The 27,255-nt window shown below is 30.7% G+C and overlaps 1 protein-coding gene across 1 annotated transcript in view; it reads right to left on the reverse strand.

The window, feature by feature from the left end:
• The window catches only part of LOC148300784 (uncharacterized), a 491,440-nt gene that overhangs the window by 20,004 nt on the left and 444,181 nt on the right, over positions 1 to 27,255 (reverse strand). The window contains exon 3 of the mRNA XM_088274309.1: positions 16,036 to 16,168. Within this exon, the coding sequence (XP_088130435.1) occupies positions 16,036 to 16,168 (133 nt within the window). The remainder of the gene's footprint in view (positions 1 to 16,035; positions 16,169 to 27,255) is intronic.

Below are 27,255 nucleotides of genomic sequence, written 5' to 3' on the forward strand. Positions count from 1 at the left end.
GTGAATAACGTTCACCATTCTGCCCATCCATAAAACATTAATTTATGAATGTTTTGTGCAATGGTCTTGTATTTTTTCATTTGCGAGTAGTGATTTAAAAGATTTGGAAATAGGCTGACAGTGGTGCCAAAAGTAAAAAATAAATGTAAACTTTGTATAGACTCTAGTTGAACATTAAATATAAAATTATCGTATGGAATAAAAAAAGATACACACTAATGCACTAAAAATATCTCCTTAAACGTTTAAAGTCAACCTTACACCCGACAAAATTAGATGATGGTGTTGGGAAAATCCTGAGGAATTTTCGGAACATTTTAAAACATTTCCATAGAAAATACTTTGCGATTATATCTCGCTATCGTCCGTATTTTGCACAATGACATCGTTTGTACGGTAGGTACCTTTCATCGCAGGGTTGCCATACACCTATATTTATGCTTGTACTTTATGTTTCAAAAAGTATTTGTATTAGTGGATAGCACATTTCTTAAATGAATTATTTGATTTTTCTTTACCTTACCCTCATTGGACACATTATTGGAATTATTGAGCATTAAATTTTTTACTTTAAGTAAAAAATAAAGTAAATTAATTTGGTTACACGCTCTTGGATATTCGTGAAAACGTTAAGATAATCGGCTCGGACGATACTTTATAATACAACTTGAAACCAGACAATGACTTTACAAGTATATATCACATGTAAGTTAATTGATTTGATTAAAACTTTATTGTATATTTGCATGTAAATATATTCAAATAATCGACTCGGATAGTATATCACAATATAACTCGAACCCAGGCAATGATAAAACATGTATTTTTTGACATCTCATCAAAGATGAAGAAGTATATGAAAGTCTGGGCATTTACGGGGCTGACGACCGTCAAAGGCTTGTTTAAGTGATCAATTTACACACAACAGAAAGTGTAACATTCACCAATTCTACCCATTATTGACAACCACACTACTCAAATTCTTCTTCATCTTTGATGAGATGTCAAAAAATCATATGAAAAATACTCTTATAATTGGAGATAATCCAGATTTGTGAACAAGTATTTAGACACACTCAAAATATTGTAAATAATACATGTAGATATCACATACAAGTAAATTGGTTTGGTTACAACTTGCTGGGCTATTTTTGGGTATATTAAGATAATCACAGTAAGGATGGTATTTTACAATACAACTGAAGCCCAGGCAATGACGATACATGTATATACCACACGCAAGTAATTGATTTGGTTACTATTTTCTTGGGTTTTTTTGGATATATCAAGATTATTGTCTCGGATAATATTTTACAATACAACTTGAGCCTAGGCAATGATATTCAAGTAGATATCACATACCAGTAAATTGATATGATGACAATCTCTATTCCGGCGAGTTTTTTTTACAGTGGTATGGACATGTGGAGCGAATGGATGACGAGAGAATGACTAAGAAAATATATGTGGCGAACGGGAAAACAGAACGAGGATGACCGAAAAAGACTTGGCACGATCAGATTAATGAGAACCTAAAATCTGGTGATGTCAAAAGTCTGCGTAATCGGAGGGCATGTATGACAAGATGTACAGATGTGAAGGAAGCGTGAAGTATATTTCAGGACAGAAGAGTGTGGCATTCCATCCTTTCTGACTACCCCTACGGGGAAACGGCGTGATTGTAGTAGTAGTAGTAGTATGTTCGGACGTATATTAGAAATCACGATCATAATAGTGTTTGGAAACCATATTTGATCGAGTATGGGAAGGTTTTACTGAGGCATTCAATTTTATTAAATTATTTTTATTTTATAATACATCAGTTTGCGGCAATCCTGTTTTTTCAGCAGTATAAAGCGCCCGCCGGTATGTTCCCTACTATATCTTTTCATATAGAATAATGAGGCACTTTTGTTGCACTTTTGTCGTACTTTTGTTCCATTTTCCCTTGCACGACTGCCTTTGTGGCGTCAGACGTCGTCTCACGTGATGCGACTACAGTTTGTTGTGTTTCAATCCACTTGCAACAATACACGATCTGCGTTGGGTTGCATTATTACCGTACCTGTATTGCAAATATTACCGTGAATGGTAGGGGTGCCATTCAACGACCCATATGTAAAGATATGTGAATATCAAATTGTAAGAATGGAAACATGCAAAAACGTAACATACCTTAATTGTAAAGCACCCTTGAGGTGATTTTTCATTAAACTGGTGCTCTATAAAGTAGCCAATTTGTTATTATTTTCATATCATCATCACACAATATTTAGAATTTGAAAAAATCGTCTGTATATATGTTTATATTTTTAACAGTAGACTATGTGTAAATAAATATTTTTTACTTCGTAGAGTGGTAACTATTTTTTAAACAAGGTACAAGTGTTTTTTTTAACTTGTAGGCTAGATGGAAATAAAAAATTAAAATTCTCACTGAAATTTAATCGCAGCAAAAAGTTGTATAAGCTTTTTTTATAGTTTAAAAAAAATTAGGAATATTTCATTAAAATTTTCATATTTTTAGAGAAAATATAGAGTTATAATATAGGCCTTCCAATTATTATACTATTAATACTCAGAAATGAAGGGATTTTTTTGTAAGGATTCATCATGCGGATAATATGTTGGTAACCACTGACTTAGTTAATCATTCTACTAAAACTAAAAAAGTTTAAGTCAAAATATCTTTCAAGGATAAAATAAATTACAAAAACAGCATTAAAATAGATACATATTTTGGTTAAAGGTCATATTTTTTACCTTTTTTTATTATAGTATTTATTGGTGTAGAGATGTAATTGTTCAATTCAAGTACCAATCCAGGTGATATTAATTTCAAAGGGATAATTCGCTTATAGTTATTTGATATATAATTTGCTGTTTATATTTTTTGGATTATTTTGATATTATTGGAAATGAAACTTGGATTCTGTAGTAAAAAATGTGCTTATCACTTGACAAGGGTGTCAAAAAATGTAGAAATTCAGAACCACTTACAACGGCTTTCAAATGTTAGAAGTGGAATTTAAAAAAAACAAGATTTTTATGTGGCTTCAAATAATGGAAGTTTTAAGTATTATTTTCAGTAAACAAGTAGCGGTATTCGAAATCACTGCCTTTGCAATTCTGGTCGATCTTATCATTCTACAGTATGACATCTAAAGAACGGGAAATTACAAAAAGTTTCCCTTCAAAAGTAAATTTTCCGACTGAAAAGAATACACGAACTTTGTGTGATAGCAACCTTGTCAGATTTTTTCCACGTGGATAATTTTCCGATTCATATATTATGTACTTAAGTGAAAGAAATAACAAGTGTAAGATAAACACAATTTACAAAGCACGATCTGAGATAATTCCCCCATCTTTCGAAATTTCAACGAACATCAAAAAAGAATCCTACAATGCTATAGTAAAATTTATACAATTTTTGAAATTAATGTGATAAACATACATGTTCAATAATAGGCAGAATGGTTGACATTCCAGAAATTTACGATGTGATTACTTATGTCAGTCAATAGCTTGGCCGTATGCTCTAAAATGTTCAGACTTTCATCTTCTTTCGCATATATATTTTGAATTGAATAAAATAATAATTTTTAAATAAAATTGAAAAGTATGTCGAGATAGTTTGTACATGTGGAGCATAATAGTAAGGTAAGACGATGGTATGCGCATGTGAAGAGAATGGAACCATCTAGACTCCAACACATTGCACTGTACAGTCAACTCCAAGGTAGACGACGCCCGGGCAGACCACCGAAGAGATGCATCAACAGCTGTTGATGCATCTCTTCGGTGGCCACAAGGCCCACACCAAGCATAATAAGAGAATAAGAAAAATATATCGTGATTATTTGATTTAAATTTACGTTTTTTGTACACTTACATAAAAAAGATGATTTAAATCTAGGTAAGTTGTGTTCTTAAATGTTATAGGTTATAAAAAAAGGATATATCATTTAAGTCGTACGACAAAAAGATTTTTCTCAGTACCTTTACATGACCTTAAGCATGATATTACGTAAGAAAAAATGTTGCCCCACTGATCGCGATAAAAAAAAGTTATTTCAGAGTTTCCACAAAAGTTGTAAAATTAAGGTAATCTTTAAATATGGGAAGGCTCCGTTGAATTTTTAGGGAATTGCGCTCTTAAAGGATATAAAGTTATGATACATCCAGGCTACGTAGAGGGCTGAAATTACTTTCTCGCGTTTTATGTGGCCATACAAAACTTATGTTAATATTCGACTTTATAAAACTACCATGTCAATTGAGATAAAGTTAAAAAAGTATAGTTTTTCGTCGTTAAAAATATATGTACATATACATATATATATATATATATATATTTATATATATATATATAAATATATATATATATATATATATATATATATATATATATATAAATATATGTATTTTTTTAAAACCCTCATCCGCACCCCAGTGGTGCATAGGGCACTGCGTCATATAAACGCAGTGTTATCTTGATCGTTTACACATGAAGGAAAGGTGATCAGCCCTCCGCTTCAGGTACCAGTCCAGGGTAATATTGAATAAATATGACAGTGAAAAAATCACTTATATTTATTTTACCCCCCTTGGGAATCGAACCCGGGACCTCCAGAACGGTAGCCGAGCGTGCTGACCATTACACTACGAAGGCGGACAAAAATATGTATATATATATATATATATATATATATATATATATATATATATATATATATATATATATATATATATATATATATATATTTATATATATATATATATATATATATATATATATATATATATATATATATATATATATATATATATATATATATATATATATATATATATATATATATATATATATATATATATATATATATATATATATATATATATATATAAATACAAATCCAAAATCATGGTTTTTGAAAGAGATATATATATATATATATATAAATATATTATGCGACTAAGTATATCTTATTTCGTACTAAGTTTTTTTTTTGAATTTCATTACATTATAGATAATGTAGAAGGTTGTATGATTAATTGCTTAATAATCAAAGTTCTTTTGAACAAAAGAAATATGTGTTTATTTTTGTTTATTGTACTCATAAAAATATGTTGAAATAAAGTGAAATTTATGTTGGAGTTAGTAGTGATGATTTTTGAAATACTTATACATAAAATAGTTATTTTTAATACAGCCTTACAATCAGGTATGTGAAATACTTGAAAGCGACCGGAGCAAGAGTCGTAATAATCGTCGGGTATGTATGAGGAGATGCGTGAATGTAGAAGAGGCGAAGAATGTTTGCAAAGACAGTGGTGTGGCGTTCGATTCTCTCTGCCTACCCCTGCGGGGAAGCGGCGTGATGGTTAGTTAGTTAGTTAGTTAGCCTTACTAATAATTTTTAAGCTGTCCCATCGCATTATTAGAACTGATACAGAAGCATCTAGGCTTTCTGATCTTACCTAATCTTACAAAAAAAAAAAAGAACTAAGTTGCAATTTTTTAAGAAAATATGCGAGGGTACGCAGAGATGGTAGGACATTATACTACTCTGTCTTGTAAATTCATGTATCTATTTCATACATACCCGCCATTTGTGTCGTCTACTTTCAAATTCCGCCAGATCCATGTAAGTTGATTTTACAAAAAATGCAAATTCTCCGGGTAACATTTATGTTTCAAAGATTTGTTTATCATTAGATAAAATATTATGAAATAGAGAATTACCCCATTTTTATGGAATTTTTTTCGGTATTGAAAAAAAAACACGAGACACAAACCATTAATAGCGTCATCTTAATTTTTGACTTATCCCCGCTCTCTGATTGGCCGATATGGGTCAGAAGGCAAGTTTCATTAAAATAGGGAAGTTTGAAATACAACGCTGTTTTTAAGTATTTTTAGCAGGGTTTCAAGTACTTCAATATTTTAAACAATAAAACCCACAATTGGCATTCCGATAGAGCATTCATTTTAAAATATTATAAAATTGCATCTGGCGGATTTTGAAATTAGGCGACACATTTATTTTTACTTCTGACCCGTCCTTCAAGTATTTCAATTATTCGATTATGCCAAGTTATCTTTGATATTCCTTTGGTTATATTACTAACTACATTGGTCTCGTAAAATTGTTTGACTGGTTTTTCCTCACTCGTATGTTTCACACGTCCAAACCACCTCAATACACATTTTGATTAATAATGCTAAGTTCTGCCTTGATTTCTATCCTTAATTTACCATTTCAACATACATATTTCTCACAAAGATGTATTTTCCCACACGTTTGTATGAATGATCACACTCTGTCTGATTTCATCCCAACTAACTAACTAACTGACCATCACGCCGCTTCCCCGCACGGATAGGCAGAGAAAATAGAACGCCACACCACTCTGTCCTTGTAAACATTCTTCGCCTCTTCCACGTTCACGCATCTCCTCATACATACCCGCCGATTGCTTCGACTCCTAACCTGACCACTTTCAAGTATTTGGCATAATTGATCGTGCCAAGTTTTTCTCGGTCTTCCTCTGTTCCTTTTAATAATTACATTCGCCTCATAAATTTGTTTTACCGTTCTTTCCTTACTCATTTGTCTCACTCTGTTTTCGTCTCACTGCTTTTATCCTTCTTTTGGCAACTCTATGCCGGGAAAAAATATTTAAAAAAATACTAAATGTAATTTAAATGTAACTTTGTTTTAAAATCACTATAAATATTTAAACTATTATAACTTAATTATAATGTCTACCGGTTTCGAAGCTAACCGCTTCTTTATCAAGACTGATTAATATATAAATATATATAAAACCCTTATCCGCACCCAAGTGGTGCATAGGGCACTGTGTCATATAAACGCAGTGTTATCTTGATCGTTTATACATGAAGGAAAGGTGATCAGCCCTCCGCTTCAGGTACCAGTCCATGGTTATTTTGAATAAATATTACAGTGAAAAAATCACTTATATATATTTTACCCCCCTTGGGAATCGAACCCGGGACCTCCAGAACGGTAGCCGAGCGTGCTGACCATTACACTACGGAGGCGGACTAAAACGGAGCTAACTAAATATTAGATTTATACTTAAAGCTTAAAATATTTTTAGTGATTTTTAAACAAAGTTATATTTTAATTATAATTATAGAATATCACAAAGTTTGTGTTTCAAATATAAAATACTAAATAATCTGATAATAATATTTCCATCTTTAAATCATTTCAGAGAACTAAGAAGTGGAATAAAAGGCCACAATTTTCTTGGTTGTTGCTCTTTTAAAGCAAAGTGCAGTCTGCAGTATAAGAAGAAGTTCTCTTTTTAAGTTAAGAACTGACGCCAACTTGGCCATTGTTGGATTTGTTAGGGGGTGTAGTTTTATTGTCAGATAACCACTTTTCGATTGCGATAACTCCATAATGTGCTCTTGAAGAAGCTTATATTGCTTTTATTTAAAAGGTTGATATCGTTGAAAACAACCACACAAAACTTTAAACGAAAATTTAAAATTCGATTGTATGTAAAACGGTAAAATATTATCTCACACAAAGCCATCTTTAATATACAATAAAGGTTAACATTTAAATCGAAAAAGTAATGATGCCATAAATTATTTTTTAAGATATCAACGTATATGAAGAATATGAAGTCTGGGCATTTACAGGGCTTAAGACCGTCATAAGCTGGTTAAAGTGATTACTTTACACACGTGTAGCATCACCAATTCTACCCATGATTGACTACTACATTTTCCAAATTCTTGAAACTACTAGATATATTGATCGAACGCGGAAAGCAGTGCTTGACTTCACAAGAACTTCACAAGGAACGACTGTAGTGGGATGAGGGAAGGTTTTTATTAAGCATTCGGATACACTCAAAATTTTGTAAATAACATATATGTCCTAAAAAATATATACTGAAAAATAAAATTGAATTATTTTTTTATTATTTTTTATGTGAATATTATTTTTGAATGTGGCAAATAGTGCCACATTCAAAACTAATATTAAAATAAAAACCACATGTAAAAACAAAAACCCCTAAATTAAAAGTATTAACAAATAGTGTGTCAAAATTTTATTGAAAAATCTGAATTTTCTGTTTGAGAAGTGTGGTTGACAATCATAGGTAAAATGTCACACGTGTATAAAGAAATCAAGTGGACAAGCCTATGGTAGGTCGTTAGCCCTGTAAATACCCAGACTTCCAAATTCTTATTTATCTACGTTGAGATGTCGAAATGTTAAACAAACTCAAACCAAGCCTAGAAACCCCATTATGTGAACAGGTATTTGGACAGACTTAAAATATTGTGAACTTATTGAGGAGGTGATATAAAATCATTATTTCCACATAAATGTTAGGATGCGTCGTAATATAAACTGGTTATATACAACAGTTATCGTTGTGACATTTTATCCACTCGAATAACAAAAATAACTTTTGGTAAATTGTAAAGAGCGAGCCGTATTATAAATGTAGCATAACTTATCACTAAGGGTCGAATAATATATGTGCGAAATGTTTCCAATACTTGCCCCAAGGAACGCCGACCGAATTTCAATTTCTGGATAAAATGATCGTAAATTGGGAATCCTTGTAGACACGGCGAGGATTCTGTTATCCTGAACAAATATCCTGATGCATATAAAGGGGTTCTTCTTATAATGTATGAATCTATGAAAATCGGCCCTGAAATTTTTCTAAGGATCTTTATTTGTTACATTTTCTAATTTTTTTTATATTTTCACATTTGTTTATTTTAAATATGCTTTTAACCTTACGTTTTTCTCATTAATTTCTTTTAAATATGCTTCTTATGCTTATTTATTGTTTATATACCTGTTTATTGTTTTTATATTTTGCCATGTATTTCATTTCAAACCCTTATCCGCATCCCAATGGTGCATAGGACACTGCATCATACAAACGCAGTGTTAGCTTGATCGTTAGCACACGAAGGAAAGGTGATCAGCTCTCCGCTTCAGGTACCAGTCCAGGGTATTATGGAATAAATATTAAGATTGAAAAAATCACTTATATTTATTTGACCTCCCTGGGAATCGAACCCGGGACCTCCAGAACGGTGGCTGAGCGTGCTGACCATTACACTACGGAGGCGGACAAATGTATTAGTTTTGGTTATTTAAAAAAAATCTTTTTTGTAAGTTTATTATTTGTGTTCCAGTCTTGTTAACCTTAATCCCATGTCCCAAAATGAGAATTAGGAATAACTCATCGGAATATTAAATATATATATATGTATATATGACTTATGTATGTAATATGTTTTGAAAAATAAATAAAAAAATACTTTTTTATCCTCTTCACGCATTTCATTCATCTGTATCCGATGGCGTATGGGACACCGGAGAAATGTAGAGTTATCTTAGAGGATAATTATTTAAAAGTACGATAGTCACTTTAACTCTGTTCAGATGTAATCAAACTTTTAAAGTCGTAAATAGTAGAAAAAAATATATTCGCAACATACAAAAGCCATTTTTACATAAAATTATTGGTTTATTATTAACTTTTATTCAAAAAATATTTTTCATAAACTAGGAGATTTAAGATTTTGAATAAGCTTACAAAAACATTTTTATTTATATGGCATCTGTACTCAGCCACAGTTTTCCGTGGCTCAGTCTAGTTAAATAAAAGAGAAAGAAATGCAAACATTCACAAATTCAATTGCAACGTGTCACAATTTAAAAGATCTGGGTGAATTAATATTATTAAGAAACGAACATAAACATTTTCGACATCTCAATTTACAATAAAAAAAATTGAAAATTTGAGGGCTTATGGCCTGTTATGTGATCACTTTACTCACATGTAACATTCACCATTCTTCATTAGTTTAATTATTGGAACGTATACATACTTATATCATTAATCGCATTACGATTTACAATTTACGTTCACGAGTGCCATCTTTGCTTGGTTTATGAAAGCTTTTATTAAGCAGAGACCCTTTTACTTAGATGTATGCAAGACCCTAATTGGATAATTTTACATACTGGAAGACGCCTGAATACATGATTTTCAATTTTTATACAGCTACGTGGAAAAACCCAGATTTGTGAATGCAGGGAGTTCATTCAACATATATGTTTGTATATTATTACAATACAATATTTAAAATAAAACTCAACTCTAACATCTCAACATATATGAAGAAAAAGTTTGGGCATTTACGTGGCTTAAAACCGTCATAGACTGGTTTAAGTGATCAGTTTACACACGTTTAACATTCACCAATTCTAACCATGTTTGACAACCTTAAATGTATTTATGATCAAATTTTAAAATATTATGTTTGAATCACTAGAATTTCACTAGATACATCTATTGTGAGATGAAAGAAGCCTTTTATTAGGCAGGAACTCTTTCAATTTGGACATACTCAAAATGTTTTAGAATTGATGTCAAAGTTACACAACTGATGGGAGTGAGTCAACAATTTTGTATCATTCTTTTCAGTGATTTCTTCTTGTAAGTGAAATTCAAATGGACTTTTTCATTATGCTAATAAAATTAAATTGATTTCGTTTTCAATCGCTTGAACTCAAATCGGAATGAATTTTGGAATTTCCAGGGCTAACGAGAAACTAAAAATAAAGACATTAAACAGGCTCTTTAGTTAATGTAAGGACCTTAAAGGAAGTCATCAATACTGATGAAGATCATATTATTAAAACGTCTTTAGCTTTCAGTTTCAGGCTTTACAATCCTGGCACGGAACGGGCATTGTTTTCAGAAAGGATCTTTGGTTTTATATTCGAGAAAATTGTTATACATTCCATTAAAATGGCGCAAGGTTTAACTCAAGTCACGTAAAAAATTGAAAATGCTTTTGTGTAAGGGTGTAATCATTGTATTACTTATGAGTTTGAATTCAGCTAAACAACGTATTTTACAGTAAACAAAAATAATGTAATAATTATGAATGTACTTATATTATATGTAATGAAAACCCTATCTTCTACATAAAAAAAAATATATAATTTGTTTCGACATTTACTTTGTGGTAGGACATGATGAATTTATTAAAGAAAACATTTGTTTTTTTTTTTCTCTTGAGTTTTTTATTTATCTTATGACGACTAGTTTTGGAAGTTTAGCTTCCACCATCAGGTTTAAATGGAAACTAAAACAAAATAAATAATTAAATGTTCTATAAATAAAGAGAACGGTACGTTAGGGGGAGGGGGGTTCTTTTCTTTCCATTTTTCCTTTATTTTCAAACTCCACTCCCTTGACTTTTCATTTTATTTCTTTAGTTAGCTTGAATTATTTTTAATACAAAATATTTTTACAAGTAATTTATAATACATTGTTTATGTGTATAAATTTACATTTTTCTAAACATTTCGAGTAAAGCTTAGAAAATGATGTTCTGTAGTTAATCTAACCATGATGTTGTGTGGAAGCACGAATTTTCATGAAAATATCGATTATATTATAAGAATCGATATGTTTTTTTTGTAAAAATAATTATTTGTTCACAATATTTTGAGTGTCCAAATTTTTATTTACAAATCTGATGTATCAAGTAAACTACAGCGAACTCACATGTACAGGGTTATAACATTAATGATGTATGTAGAAGTTCCAAAACTTTTAGTAGTGTGGTTGTCAATCATGGGTAGAATGGTGAATTTTGCAGGCTTGTGAAGTAATTACCTTGAGCAGCCTATGTTAGGTTCATCTATGTTGAGATGCTAAAAATATAACTGTTCGTTTATGCAAAATACTAATTCTCTTCACCCAGGGATTTTTTATCGTGACATGTATTCGAATAGGATTTTCATTTCCTTTTCCATTTGACTAGACTGAGTCACAGAGAACCATGACTTGGTACCGCTACTGTAAAAATATATATTTTTTTAATGTTCGTTTGTTCAATATTTTAAATCTTCTTAAGTTATTTACTGATTGATTTGACGTTTTGACACATCGTTACATTAGAAAAATCGCGTGTATTTATGACCTGTAACTGGTGTTTTTACCGGTGATAGGTAAAAATATGTTTTTTAAACATTTTTTCTTACTAAAATGGCAGCGCCAAAAAATTACCAAACTCACAAACCATTTTTTTTAACCTCGATATGAATCCGTTTCGTCATTTTACTAACCACATATGGAGACAATATCAGTCTCTGTTTAGATAAAGAGCATGCCATGACTTTAATATTCTTTTCCTAAAATACTTTTTTCGTCTCTATTAAGATATCAATACAAATATTTTAATTTAAAAATCAAGTGATATTATGATTTTTTTGTTACAAATGTGTTTGATAATACTATTTTTAAAAACTTTTTTTACTTTAATAAAAATACACTTTTAATATGTCAAACAACTAAATCAATTTAGTAGTAATCAATTGAGATATGTCAAAGCTTTTTTACCCTTTTTAGAGGCTTCTAAAAACGACCCCTCCTTTTCGATGCCCTAATATGCCATAAAATTCCTGATTTATATTATAAAGGTTACTCCGGCTCGGGAAATTTATTAAAAATGCCTAGCAAATATGAGTTTTAAAAACGATTATATTTTTAAAATGTGCTTGAAATAATACAATATAATCGAAAAAACAAATATATGTAAAAAAACAAGAAAATTAATCATCGTTCTTAGTCAAAAAACTATTTTATTGAGGTTTCTTTCTTCTTTACATTTTTTCAATGATGAAATTCGTATTTAGTTTTATAATTTATTCTGAAAGTTTGAATGATATGTACGTATAAAACAAGAAAAATATTTAAATGAAACTATTCTAAAAATAACTTTTAATTTATTATAATATGAATGTTTTCTACTTGATTTGACTTTTTTTAATCTGTGAGGAAAAATGATAACTTTTATACGAATAATGTCGATGTGAAAATAATATTTATGATTGTGGTTATATTTTCGTCCGCCTCCATAGTGTAATGGTCAGCACGCTCGGCTACCGTTCTGAAAGTACCGGGTTCAATTCCCAAGGGGGGTAAAAATAAATATAAGTGATTTTTTCACTGTAATATTTATTCAATATTACCATGGACTAGTACCTGAAGCGGAGGGCTGATCACCTTTCCTTCATGTGTAAAACGATCATGATAACACTGCGTTTATAAGACACAGTGCCCTATGCACCATTGCGGTGCGAATAAGGGTTTTATTATTGGTAATTTACATATAATATATGGGACTATTCTGAACCTAGTTTTTTTCTTGTCTGCCACCAATGTTTTTGAATATCAATATTACATAAAACATAATATAACATTTCGCCGAAGAATATCAGTCAGTATTTCAGTAGATAGAATAAAGGGAAAACTGTCTCATTTGATAATAATTCATTTAATATCCCCCCCTTCCCGTGGATAATATTAATAGTTCTCCTAGTTGAAAATCTAGTCCGAAAAGATTTTAGGGCAATTACATCCCTCGATTTATCTTTCCTTGCCACCAAATATGAAATATTACCATACACCCTTAAAGAATTTACTTAAATATTCTCCAGGCCTGCTACCCCTACCAAATATTACAGCCTTAGGAACAAGGCTTAGTGGGTATAAAATGTTGATTTATTTAAAGGCCCGAATCAATGTGTATTTTATGGGGGGAGAGATATATAAACAGGGTAATATTTATTCGTAAATTCTTGAGGAAATTTTGTAAGGAATATTTTCATTTTATATTTATGAGAAATGTGAACCGCGGAATATGTATACTGTGCACTAATTCATACAAATGTAATAACGTATGAGCACATATACATATTAAACATTTCAAATGAACATTACATATAACCGCTTTAGCGAAGAGGGTTTATTGCGAAATACCTGAGAATATGACGAACTAAAAATATGCTTTTCCACTTTTATATTGAATTTAATTTTTAGGTGGATTACCACTGAAAATTTAACAAAAATTTATCTTTTAAGAGTATACTTTTTGACAAATCAATTAACTTATACTGGTACCGACACTGATGTATAGAAGCAAAACATAGAATTGGCAAAGTAAGGATGAAACCACAGTGAATGCTGTTGAAATGGGTTCCCTCAAACAAATATATATGGAAAATCATTATAAGACAAAATTAAAAATGAAAGGAATGTAAGGCTGAGCTAGAGGGATGATTGAAAAGATTGGGAAAATTTCTTTAAGGTGGTATGGACATGTAAAGCGAATGAATAACGAGAGAATATCTAAGAAAATATATTTGGCAAATGTGAACGGGAAAACAGAACAACGACGGCCTAAAAAGACTTGGCACGAGCAGATCAATTAAGATCTGGTGATATCAAAAGTAACCACGATCGGAGGGCATGTATGACTAGATGTGTGGACGTGAAGGTAGCTAGGATGTCAGGACTGGAAAGTGTGGCGTTCCATCGTCTCTACCCACCCCTGTAGAGAATCTGCGTGATGGAAGTAGCAGTATTAGTATAAAACATTTTTCATATGTTTCTTATAAGCTATACTATCAATTCGTTGCTGTAGCTAGGTCTGGCTTAATGGAAAGGAATGAAAAGTTAAAATAAGCACACATGTTAAATGTGTTTCATTTCCCGATTTTCTGGACATACAATATTTTAGCTGTCAAAAAGCACACTATCCGCCATGGGCAATAAGTAGCATAGTTTTTATAACTTAACTTTTTATAACATTTTCAGACAGAATGGTTAAAATACCTTTTAATAGATTTATATTATCCACTGACACTTCGTGATGGAATTGCATTTTTAATTTATTATTAGATTAAAACCAATATTTTTAGCTTTTCCACTTTTTTATTTGACCAGCGACCGGGTTTCGTCGTTACCGACATCATCAGACATCACCAGTCTGATGATGTCGGTAACGACGAAACCCGGTCGCTGGTCAAATAAAAAAGTGGAAAAGCTAAAAATATTGGTTTTAATCTAATAATAAATTAAAATACCTTTATTATTTTAACAACGACGAATCAATATTGTTTTGTAAAACCCACATAGATACGAAACATCAATTTTTTATTTGACCTTTACAGAGCCATCAAGGTCGGCTGGATTTGACAAAGGTAATTTAAAGGCCCCTGTGACCTTTACAACCGCTGCTCAACTTAAAACCCCACGAGCTTTTTTTGTACTAGATCAAGTTGGAAACTTTTTGTTCTGATTACGACGACGCTAGACTAATGGGTCAGCCATATGAAGCTTGGATCACGCATCATGTTAATTTTGAGTGAAGTTAAGCACGAGAGGATTCTCAAAGTTGTCTCTTCTAGTTTGAAAAGTTTTTTTTTAAATAATTGAAAGTTTTCTAATGGTAGCTTTTAGCGAATTAAATTTTGAAATTAACAAACGCATTAATGTTTAACGTCAAAAATGGCAAATTTTCTGTGCATTTACAATATTACGAGTTAAATTGTTCCATTCTAAGTTTTTGCGTTAGATAAATAGTAGGTTATTAAATTGTTAGTCATTTTATAATTTTGTATTTTGTCAAATTTTTCTTTTTGCCATTTACACCATTACACCACGTAGACGGACCGAGTAAAGAAATGAAGTAATTGAAATTTTTATATAAATCTCATAATTTATCCATATATTAGTTAATATATTTTTCAAATACTTTTTTTTCACTATTTTGACCAAATAGAATCCTTTCTGGTCACAGCCCGTATGGAAATTGTTAAAATTATTTTATAAAAATAAAATGAGGGATTGCAAATTATAATTCAACATAAATTTGACAAACTAAATTAAAGTTTTGCATTAAAATAATAATTACATATACATATATTATGAATGGTTTAAGTATAAATATATAAAATTTTATTTTAGAAATGGATTTTTATACGTAAATTTAAAAAATATTTATATTATAATTACCTTTGGTTGAAAAACAACCCTTGCCTTGTTCTGTACATAACACAGAGGTCGTAATAATTTAGACGTTTTACTTCATATTTTTAGACCGAGAAAAATAATATTTTTGAAGTTCTTGAAAAATAACGAAGAATGTTTTACCTGTATAGCGGTTCACCATCTGATTCCTTGAACCATAAAACCATGGAAACTGCATCATCTCTGTCTAAAGGCTCTATATCACATGGAAGAGCAGCCTTCTTATTCAGCACACCCTGGACGTCCGATATGGGTACTGCAAAGAAAAAAAACATTAAATTAAAGATCTGATATTTTGAGTGTGTCCAAATTTTTATCCGCTAACTCAGGATTAAGATATTAAAAAAAAACACACAAATTCACGAGGCAAATGTGGTTGAAAAAAGAAGCAGAGAAATACTGAGGTTAACATGGCATGATCAAGTATTTAAAATAATTAAAAGTGTTTAGATCAGGAGCTGGAATAATACTGGTCGGATGTGTATGACGAGATGCGTGAATGTGGCAGAGGCGAATAATGTTTCCAAACACAGATTGGTGTGGCGTCCTATTCTCTCTGCCTACCCCTTAAGTGGCGAATGCAGTTGGAACAAGGAACAGAGATTGACCGAGGAAAACTTGTCACGATCAAGAATGGCAAAGATTTTAATGTGGTCTGGTTAGGAGTCAAAATAATCTGTAAGTATTCATATACTATGAGATTCATCAATGCAGAAGAGGCGAAGAGTGTTTGTAAACACAGAGTGGTGTGGCGTTCTATTTTCGCTGCCTACCCCTACCAAGAAGCGGCGTCATGCTTCGTTAGTAAATTAGTGTATGAACAGAGATGAAGCATTTATTTTTCACTAAGCATTATTCCTGTTCAGACACGTTTTATACATAACATAAATTAAAAAGTTAGACAATGAGTAAATTTTTAATGAGTTAGCATTTTAAGTGTGTCTAAGTACTTGTTCACAATCTGGATTATCTTCAAGGATGTAAAAAGTTAAGTATTTCTTTTAAATTTTTAAGAAATATTTAAAATATTTTAGTGAAACAAAAAAAAACTTTAAAGTTTTAATATTTTAATGGCTCGTTACAACTTTTATAAACGCACATATACCGTCAATGTAAAGCTGGGTTTACATATTATGCAAATAATTATATTTAAAAGCTTTGTGAAGGACAAACTACATTTAAAGTAAAAAGTGGCATACTTAAACACCAAGATGGAGCTTCCTCATATTTCACGAGGATATGAGTGGAATATTTTTGCGTTGATTAAAGAAAACATTTTAATTTTTCAAGTATCCTGAATGCGTGGAAGTTTGTGGCGTCAATTTGTAATCCCGTATAACCTTTCTCTCCCCCTCGCACCTGTGGGAAATCATCCCAGACTTAAGGGATGAAAAAAAGAAAGAAAGAAGTGGGGGAAGTTTGAGAATGAAGAAGCGCTTCCTTCATTTACATAGAACGCAGTAAGAATATAAAAAAATGCGTTAAATATTATTTAAATGCTGTAAAATCATGTACATTCTTTACAAATATGAATGATTTATTGTATTTGATTGATAAAATACATTATGTGATGACATTTTTATAAATCTAAATGAGTAAAAATGTTAATTTAAGGTAACCAGCCTATGACAGGTCGTAAGCTTGGTAAAAAATTCAAACTTCTATATTCTTCTTCATCTATGTTGACATGTCAAAATGTAAATAACTTCCAAGTGGAGAAACCCAGGTTTGTGAGCAAGTATTTGGACACACTCAAAATGTTGTGACATTAATTGTTGTCATATTATTTTTTGACATCTCAACAAAGATGAAGAAGAATATGGAAGTCTGGGCATTTATGGGGCTTACGATTGACATAGGCTGGTTTAAGTGATCACTTTACACACGTGTTCCAATTCTACCCATGATTGACAACGACACTACTCAAATTCTTGGAACTTCTAATTCTATTGATCAATTTCGAAACCAACTCTTTGAATCAACTAGAATTTCACTAGAGACATATTTGGTGAGATTATAGAAGCTTAATTTCATTTAGCACAAACTCATTCATTTATGTGTGAGGTCCGAATCCTGATTTTTATTCACATACTCAAAAACCGCTAGAAAATATCTCTTCCAATTTTATTTTTAAATTATAATTCAGCCAGTTAATTTATTTACAACATTTTGAGTGTGTTCAAATACTTCACCAATCAAAATTATCTCAATATACCAATCTCAATAAAGAAACTAGTCGATAAAAATAAATATGACACCAAGTTGTAAAAAAACAATTGTTTTCGATTACAATTAAATCACGTCTTACAAAATGAATGCCAAAAAATATATTAAATTTTCAATAGTTATTAGTTAAAATTTATATTTGAAGCACTAACTTTGTGATTTTCCATTTTAAAAATTAAAACCTAACTTTGTTTTAAAATCACTATAAACAAAGCTACATTTTAATTATTTAAGTTATTAATTAATTAATTTGTTATACCATACGACATATGATGTATCATACAAGTTCGATACGTCATATAAATAAAGCTCTCTAAAGTAAGACAGCCCTAGAATACATTGTCTTTGTCACAGAGATTGGCAAATAAGACATTCTGCGCGCTACTGAACAACAAAGAGTTTGAGACAACTCTCGCCACTGTTCGAGGCAGCCATATCCAAATGTGACTTGAGTCGAAATACAAAGTGGCGTTTCGTTGACGCCTCGTGTCATATTATTATAAATCATGCTCAACTTTCGACTGCCACCGCACACCTGCGGCGCCGTATTACAAAGCCTAAAGCGCTCGGTCGTTTGGGGCGTAATTTGCTACCCTGTTTCCAAGATATGATACAACGTGGGCGAATGATTATTTCAGATTTTACAAGCCCTAACTGTAAAAACCTCCATAGCGTAATGCTACAGTTCTGGAGGTCCCGGGTTCGATTCCCAGGGGGGGGAGGCAAATAAATATAAGTGATTTTTTCACACTTTTATTTAATTCCATATTACCCTGGACCGGAAAGCTGATCACCTTTCCTTAATGTGTTAACGATCAAGATAACACTGCGTTTGTATGATGTAGTGCCCTACGCACCACTGAGGTACGGAAAAGGGGTTGAATTAATGACAACTGTGAAAACAGGTCAGTTCAACGCAGCATTGCTTGTGAGTAGAAGGAAGGTCTTAATTGTAGCTAATAACAGTAAAATAACTAAATATTGAAATAATCGTTACATGTTTGAAGAAAGAATAGCAAAACAAACAACCATTATAGGTACCGTTGCGTTGTTGGGAGACTTTCGACTGTGAAAGACCCTTTTATTTTAGATTTATGCAAGATCCTAACCGGATTATTTTACATGTTAAGAGACTCCTGAAAATAAGATTTCTATTTCATGCACCTTATAATTTTACCTGTTATTTTGTTCACAACATTATTGGTATTTCCAAATCCTTGTTCACAAATTAGGGCTTCTACACTTAGAAGTAATTTTTATATTTTGACATCTCAATATAGATGAATAAGAATTTCTGTCTGGGAATATAAAGGGCTTACTACATGGCATAGGCTGGCTACGTGCAACATTCACATTTCACTTTAAACAAGTGCAACATTCACCATTCTACACATGATTGACAACATACTTCTGATTTTTTTGAAATTATTGCAAATGTATCATATTATATTTATGACTAACATTTTTTTGTGAAAAAGCTTCATAGAAACTTGTATAGCGCCGAATTGAATGATGGTTTGAAATGGTTATTTTCATTTTTGATAGGAAGGGAAACTTATGCATGTCTCTAGAGGGATATTGTCTTTCTCGCGAAGTAATTGAAAAAAATAACACTTCACACATCCAGCTTAGAACGGAACGCCTGCTTCCCCTTGGCTTATTGGAATATTTCAGGAAAAAACGTTCCCCGCATAATTTTCATGCGGCTTACATAAAGCTGACACCTAGCACAGTATTTTAGCTGTTTGATGTACGAACTCTAAATTGAAATAAAAATACTCTGCGAAATTGGTTTTGAAATATTTTTGAGGGTAAACATTATGTAGTAAATATTCCGCGTAAAATGTAAATAATATTTTTAAAGGAATAAATGATTCATACGAAATAGTAGAGCTTAATTAACGATTTCAAAATACGTTTATTTTTATAAGGATTTTTTAGTGTTATCTCAAAAATAAAGAAAAATAAAGAAAAATATTGAAGTTTGGGCATTCTGTTATGGGCTGGTAGAAGTAATTAGTTTACACACGTATAGGATTCACCATTCCACCCATGATTGACTACCACAATACATTAGGTCCAAAATACGATAAAAATCTTCTTGAAGCCCAGGTAAAATTTGATGAAATTGAATGTTTTGCTTAAAAACCGTTTTTATATTGAAAAAGTAAGTTTTTCTCCAAATCGAAGAAATGGTTTTAAAAAGAAAAGAGTTGTTAAAGGTAAGAGGTGATTTTTTTTCAATATATTAAAAAAAAATCAAGTAATTTTCCAATACATATTTTGAAAAAAATATGTAAAATGCATAAAAACTCACGATTGTATTTTATCGTTCAAGACGTATTATTTAATTACAATTTCCTATTTAATCTTAATGAAAAAAAACTAATTACTAACAGTTAACGCTTTTAGAATTGTAATCTTTGTTTGAGTGAACCTATTGCCTTCAGTAATTTGCATAGCGCTCCTTAGCGAAATTGGATGCTTTAAGTTAAACGGAAAACTTTTATTGTTATTCGAGTCCTGTCTACAGTTTAATTGAAGTGTCTGCTATTTTTTAAACATATATTTCTTACATTTAATTTGCGGGATCTAATAATAGAATTTTATAAAAAAAATATTTATTCCAAAATGACTTTTTTACAACCCTCTTTAAATACGTAAAATATTTAATTACTATTAAATAAAATATTTAATTGTATCAAACACTGGATTATTCATCTTACGGATGATATACTGATATTATCGGTATCTCTATACATCAAATATATAGGAAAGAAGATGGAAGTCTGAGCATCTCAAATGTTAAATACGACATTTCTCGGTAGAGCTGTACTTTACGTAATACTTGTAAAGCAATAACTAAATATATAAAGATTATTTCCACATTTTTTGACAAGTGACTGCGTTTCATCGTTACCGACATCAGTCTTACGATATCAATAACAACGAAACTCGCAAATAGTCAAATAATTTTTTGTTTTTGTTTTATGATTTATTAGTTTTCTTAGAAAATTTTCCTTGCCTTTACGCCTGAAATTACGCACAAGGATTTATAGCATATCAAGTTTGCATGCCTTAAAAATGAAAGTGGATGTGTAGAGTTTGTTATAAATAATAATAAAATGAATAAGGTTTATCACTAAAAACAGTGCAATATTAACAACAATACAATAGACACAATGGATTAAATATCTTATCTCAATCGAGGTTTGTCACAAAGTCTTGTCACCACTAAATCCTTTATCTTGTTGCCTCATAGATTTTTGTCAACTTTTACACATTCCGTTTCCAATTAAAATAATTAAAATAAAATAAACATTTTTTTTTCCAAAATTGGACATACCCACAGTAAATGGGGACATTTGATATTTTTTTGGTCAAATTAAATAAATGCTTTAAAAAAACATAAAAGTTGTTGTTTTATTATATGTTTAAAGATTGTGGGTATGTTGGTGACAACAGAATAGCCACAATCGTGTCTCTCCCAGAAACCAGTCACTTACTTAGAGTTACCTAGAAAACTTTGTTAAAAATAAATCAAAGTCATTGTGCTAGAGAGTTATTACTGATAATCTTCAACCACTTTAGTACATAAAATATATAAAACATATTTATTATGTAACGATGGATGCTTGTGGCATTCTATGCCCTTTCTAAACCCCTGCAAAAAGGAGCCGTGATGGTAGTAGAAGGAGTAGGAGTATATTAGGTTAATATGGATAAAAACAAAAAAAATGTAAGTAAAAAAAACTCCACCGACAAGGCACACATGGTGGCATGGCTTGGTGGGTTTCTGCATTTAAAAAAAAACTATTTTTTCTTTAAATAAATCTATGCTTTTTATGAAAATAAAAAAATCCTTTAAACCATACGATTTTTTGTTGTTGTTTTTTTCAGGGTAATTTTACTGAAAATTTGTACAGTCTAAAAATTTTATAGTCGGGTAGAAATGATATTCATCTTTGGAAATGATTTGTATTCTGAAAACAGAATATATTAATAAATTTCTCTTTGATAGAGAAAACTAACCTTTTTTTTATTAAAAAATTCTCAGTAAAATAAATTTATGAGTAACTATTCTTGCTGAATGTAATTTAATACATTCCTTATAAATTCAATAAAACTTTACGTAAGGTTTCGTATAACGGTTGCTTTTTTAATTAATTTTATTATTAAACCATCAACAATATTCTTAAACTGATACTATTAATTGTTTGCCATCATTTTTGAATATTTAAATATTTAAATGTACTCGATATAAAACCTACTGACAAACACTTAAACGGATTTAGTTTTTTGACATCCCAACATAGATGAAGAAGAATATGGAAGTCTGGATATATCAGAAATTTAATGCTTCAAATATTAATTGTATTTTGGTCTACAATCATTACCTTTGATCCGAAAGGATAAAATTAATAATTGGATATGGTAATAAAATAAACAGTTATTTACACAAAATAAAAATTAATTTAGCTTCTACAATACTAGTTCGACTTTAATAAATACAGAAATTGTTTTGAAAGTTTAACCATAAATAAATTTTACTTACCACGATCTTATCAACTGTTATTACAAAAGTGAGGATCCTGAAAGATATTCTTCCAGGATTACTTTAACAAGTGTTGCAAACTTATAAAATATAATATGTGATATCGATCGCATAGAAGATCACAAAAGCAATTTCGCTCTCTCGGATAAAAGCTCAAATAAAATATTGAATTTGACAAGTAAATGTAAAAATATTGTCTTATATATTTGATTTGATATATGAATGTAAATCCGTCATGTCTAGTTTGATAAACTAAGTTTTGAGTTGAGAACTTGGTGTCTCAAACTATGAACTTGTACATCACAGATTGATCATCTAAACTGTCATAACTAAGTGTCCTTAGTACCTAAGACACCTTTCTTACATCAAATGGATAAGGTTAAAATAGAAACCTTTTCTGCAACCTAAAATAAGTTTTTATTTCATTCGCTAAAAAATGAAAATGAAATTATGCTGCATTTAAAACCTAAAGTGATGTATGTACGATTTGTGAACAAGCATTTGGACTCACTCAAAATGTTGTAAAATTGAAGTATTAAATTGTATACTTTTTTTACATAAATTTAAGTAATGTTATCTATTCTTCTAACCCTTATCCGCACCCAATGGTGCATAGAGCACTGCATCGTATTGACATAGTGTTATCTTGATCGTTATTAAAATGAACGCAAGGTGATCACTCCTGCGCTTCAGGGACCAGTCCAGCAAAAAATGAAATAAATATTAGATTGAAAATTAGTAATATTTATTTTATTTTTTATTTTATTTATTTTATTTATTGATTTGGCGTTAAATTTGTAGAACACAGATTTTTTGAGTCTACTTGATAATGCCCTAACAAGGCGAAACAATTGTCACAATATAATTTTTTATGTGTTTTTATTAATAAAATATAACTAAGTAAACTCAAAAAATCTGTGTTTGATTTAATATTAATACATAAATATTTATTTTCACTCACCCTGGAAATCGAACCCAGGACCTCCAGCACGATAGCTAAATATGCTAACCGTAACTCCACGGAGGCGAACAAATAATCATTAAAAATAACTCATAAACAAATAAAAATTATTAAAACCTACAAACGTTACATTATACTTTGTGGGTATAAAATAGTTTTAGTGAGTGTTATATTACTTTGTGATGATAAACGTAAATTTCAACAAATAATCGATTTTAGAGATTATACTTGTTCCTTGATTTAACATAATTTTCTATTTTGTTATTAAATAAATATTAATCATAACTCCAAATGATTGAATGGTATTAAATTAATACTGTTAGTGAACATATGGAGATAAATGTTTAAAAATTTATATCATCCACTGACACTTCGTGATGGAATTGCATTTTAATATATTATTAGATTAAAACCAATATTTTTAGCTTTTCCACTTTATTTTTATTTGACCAGCGACCGGGTTTCGTCGTTACCGACATCATCAGACTGGTCCGTCTGATGATGTCGGTAACGACGAAACCAGTCTGAATGATAACAACCAAAGACAACCAAAGACAACCAGTCCGATGATGTCGGTAACGACGAAACCCGGTCGCTGGTCAAATAAAAATAAAGTGGAAAAGCTAAAAATATTGGTTTTAATCTAATAATATATTAATGTTCAAAAAAATTATTTCTCCCAAAAACCTTTGGTAACGCAGGTCTTCTGAGGTCACTTTCGAAGCAAGATAGTCGTTATCATTTTCATCCCTGGTATAATAATCCGATAGAATAAAACCAAGAATTTCATGTGAGTAAATCCGGATTCCCTTATTGTAAAAATCTCTATTGCTTTCGACACGAGAAATGCTTTGACTTTACGACTGAAGGAAAGATATCTCGTATCTACATGCAAGCTATTTGTTGAAAGTTATTTTATGTTCTGCGGGAGAGTGGATACATTTTACGGCTAGTTTTTTCATACTGATGTAATAAAAATTCCTTACATATGGAAAATGCTACGTACCTTACCTGAGCTTTTTGGCGAAGGGTTTGGAGATATTTTTTTGCTCAATGCACACGTTAGTATAATTCTGATACGTTTAGTCTCAGTGGCGTACTTAAATATTTGTTAGAGAGACAAGTTTTTATGCTTCTGAAAACACCCAAGGCAAAATATCTCTCGTAAATAAAATAAATTTAAATATTATTAATGCTTTAGCTGATGCGAAGCATCTATTGTTTTTAAACGAAAAAATATTGAAGCCTGAGAATTTCAAGGTTAACGACTCGGTATTTGGTTACCATAAGGGATCACTTTATACAATTGTGTAACGTTTTCTATTCTATTCTGTCCATTACTGAGCATCCGTGTTGAATCAACTTCAAAAGACTAATTTATGCAATGGATTACTTTCGTATGAAATTAATAATTGTGATTGATTTGGAATTCTGGCTGGCAGTAATATGTGTACTCAATGTCATTGGATTCCTTTCGTATGTTATTTATAATTTCGATAAATGTGAAATTTTGGCTGATAGTACTGCACATAGTCAATTACTACAGCCAGCCCAATGCCAGGTCTTGAGTCCTAGAATACTCAGACTTACATTTTTTTCGTATAAAAATGATTTTTTGAAATGAAAGAAATTTGTCAGAAATCTATTTATAATATATATTTTTTAATAAAAAAAACTATTTGATTAATGCATCTCCTTTGCATTGATGTGGAAGAGGCAAGGATTGTTTGCAAAGACAGATTGGTTAGGCGTTCTATTCTCTCTGCCTACCCCTGTGTGGAAGCAGCATGATGGTTAATGAGTTTTATCTAAATTTCATCTTTTAATTTAGGAATCGGTGTGTTTCAGTGATTACACTTTATTGAGAGTCCGACAAAATAATGATAATATTGTGACACGTAATGATGTGTTCAAATTTATTTGTCGCATTTTGCAGTTGAAATTATAATGAGTCCAGAAACGAATGGAATTTGTATTTACTCTTTTCAGTTTCACTGCAGTTTCAACGATCTCCATAACTTCATAAACATTTAGCCAACGAGGGACAAACGCAATAGCAATTTAGTCGCGACGTGGAATTACATTTAATTTAGGGTGAAACAGGGCCTCTGAACCATTTTAAACCGATTGTTTTAAAATTAAAGTATTCAAAAATATTCAATAAGTTTTTTTTAAATTTCAGTCTCTTTTAAATACAAAAAATACTTGTTTTTCCATTGAAAGTTAAATATTTCTACACGACCACTAGTGTAAATTAATATCTCAGCACACTTAAAGGAGCATATTAATGTAAAAAAAAAACATTTAAAAATAAAATATAGAGATTTCGGATAGCTAATATAACTCTAAAGCTACCTTAAAGCGATTTGAAATATTTTATAATGTGATAAGTTGTATATTGTTGTTTATTGGACAGCAAAATAATAAAAGATTAATCGAAGGTTAACTTGCCTTTGGGTCAGATTGCATGGTCAAAATATTTCTTAGCTAGGGTCCTTGAGGGTCGTAAAACCACAGAATCCACATCGGTAAAGTAACGTCAAAACTCAATATTTTAAGTAATTTTTTAAAAACTGTATGATTTAACTTGAATAGTAAAAGTTATTATTTACTTAATATGAGGCTCGTGTTACTGAGAAAAATGTTTGGTATAAATTGGAGTGACTCGTTCTGACAAAATACATACAAATTTATATTGCATAGGTTGACTGTTTCTACGATTCAATCAATTGACTTGTAATCAAAACAGTAAGCATTTTCTATCCATTTTTTATGTTTTGATGTCTGTTTTGTCATCCCTGAAGCTGTCAACTAGCTTTCAGTTTTCTGTCAACGATTTTAAGCTAAATTAACGTTGTTTACTGCATAATTGCATAGAATTAATTTAAAATGTGATATAACATTCATTACGTAAATAAGTGCTTATTTCACGTCCCAATAATTTATCTAAACAATAACTAAATTTCCTTATAACTGAGTGCAGTTTAAAATAATATAAACAAGTATATTATAATTATTATAACCCTTATCCGCACCCAATGGTGCATAGGGCACTGCATTGAATTGACGTAATGTTATCTTGATCATTACTTACATGAAGGCAAGGTGATCACTCTTGCGCTTCAGGAACCAGTCCAGGGTAATATTAAATAAATATTAAAGTGTAAAATCAATAATATTTTTTTTCACCCCCCCTGGGAATCGAACCCGGGACCTCCAGTACGGTAGCTAAACACGCTGACCATTACACCACGGAGGCGGACTACATAAGTTTATACAGATTTCAAAAATTAATACACTATGGATGTTCAATAATGGACATAATGGTGAATGTTAGATAAGTATAAAAAGTGATCTCTTAAGCCAGTCAAATGCAAGGTTGTAGGCCTTGAGATGTTCAGACTTCTACCTTCTTTCATAAAAAAGGGAACAATGAAACATATCTCAAATCAAATTGAGACACCCTTAAAATTGACATAATTTAAATAAATCTTGAAAAAGTCGTGGTTAGCTTCAAAATCGGTAGACGTTTAAATTAGGTTATAATAAAATATTTAATGTGATTTTAAGACAGAGTTATTTTTTAATCATAACATAATTT

Source organism: Brachycentrus maculatus, unplaced genomic scaffold (assembly GCF_059751285.1).
Source record: "Brachycentrus maculatus isolate JH-2025_06_01 unplaced genomic scaffold, ASM5975128v1 h1tg000656l, whole genome shotgun sequence".
NCBI lineage: Eukaryota > Metazoa > Arthropoda > Insecta > Trichoptera > Brachycentridae > Brachycentrus > Brachycentrus maculatus.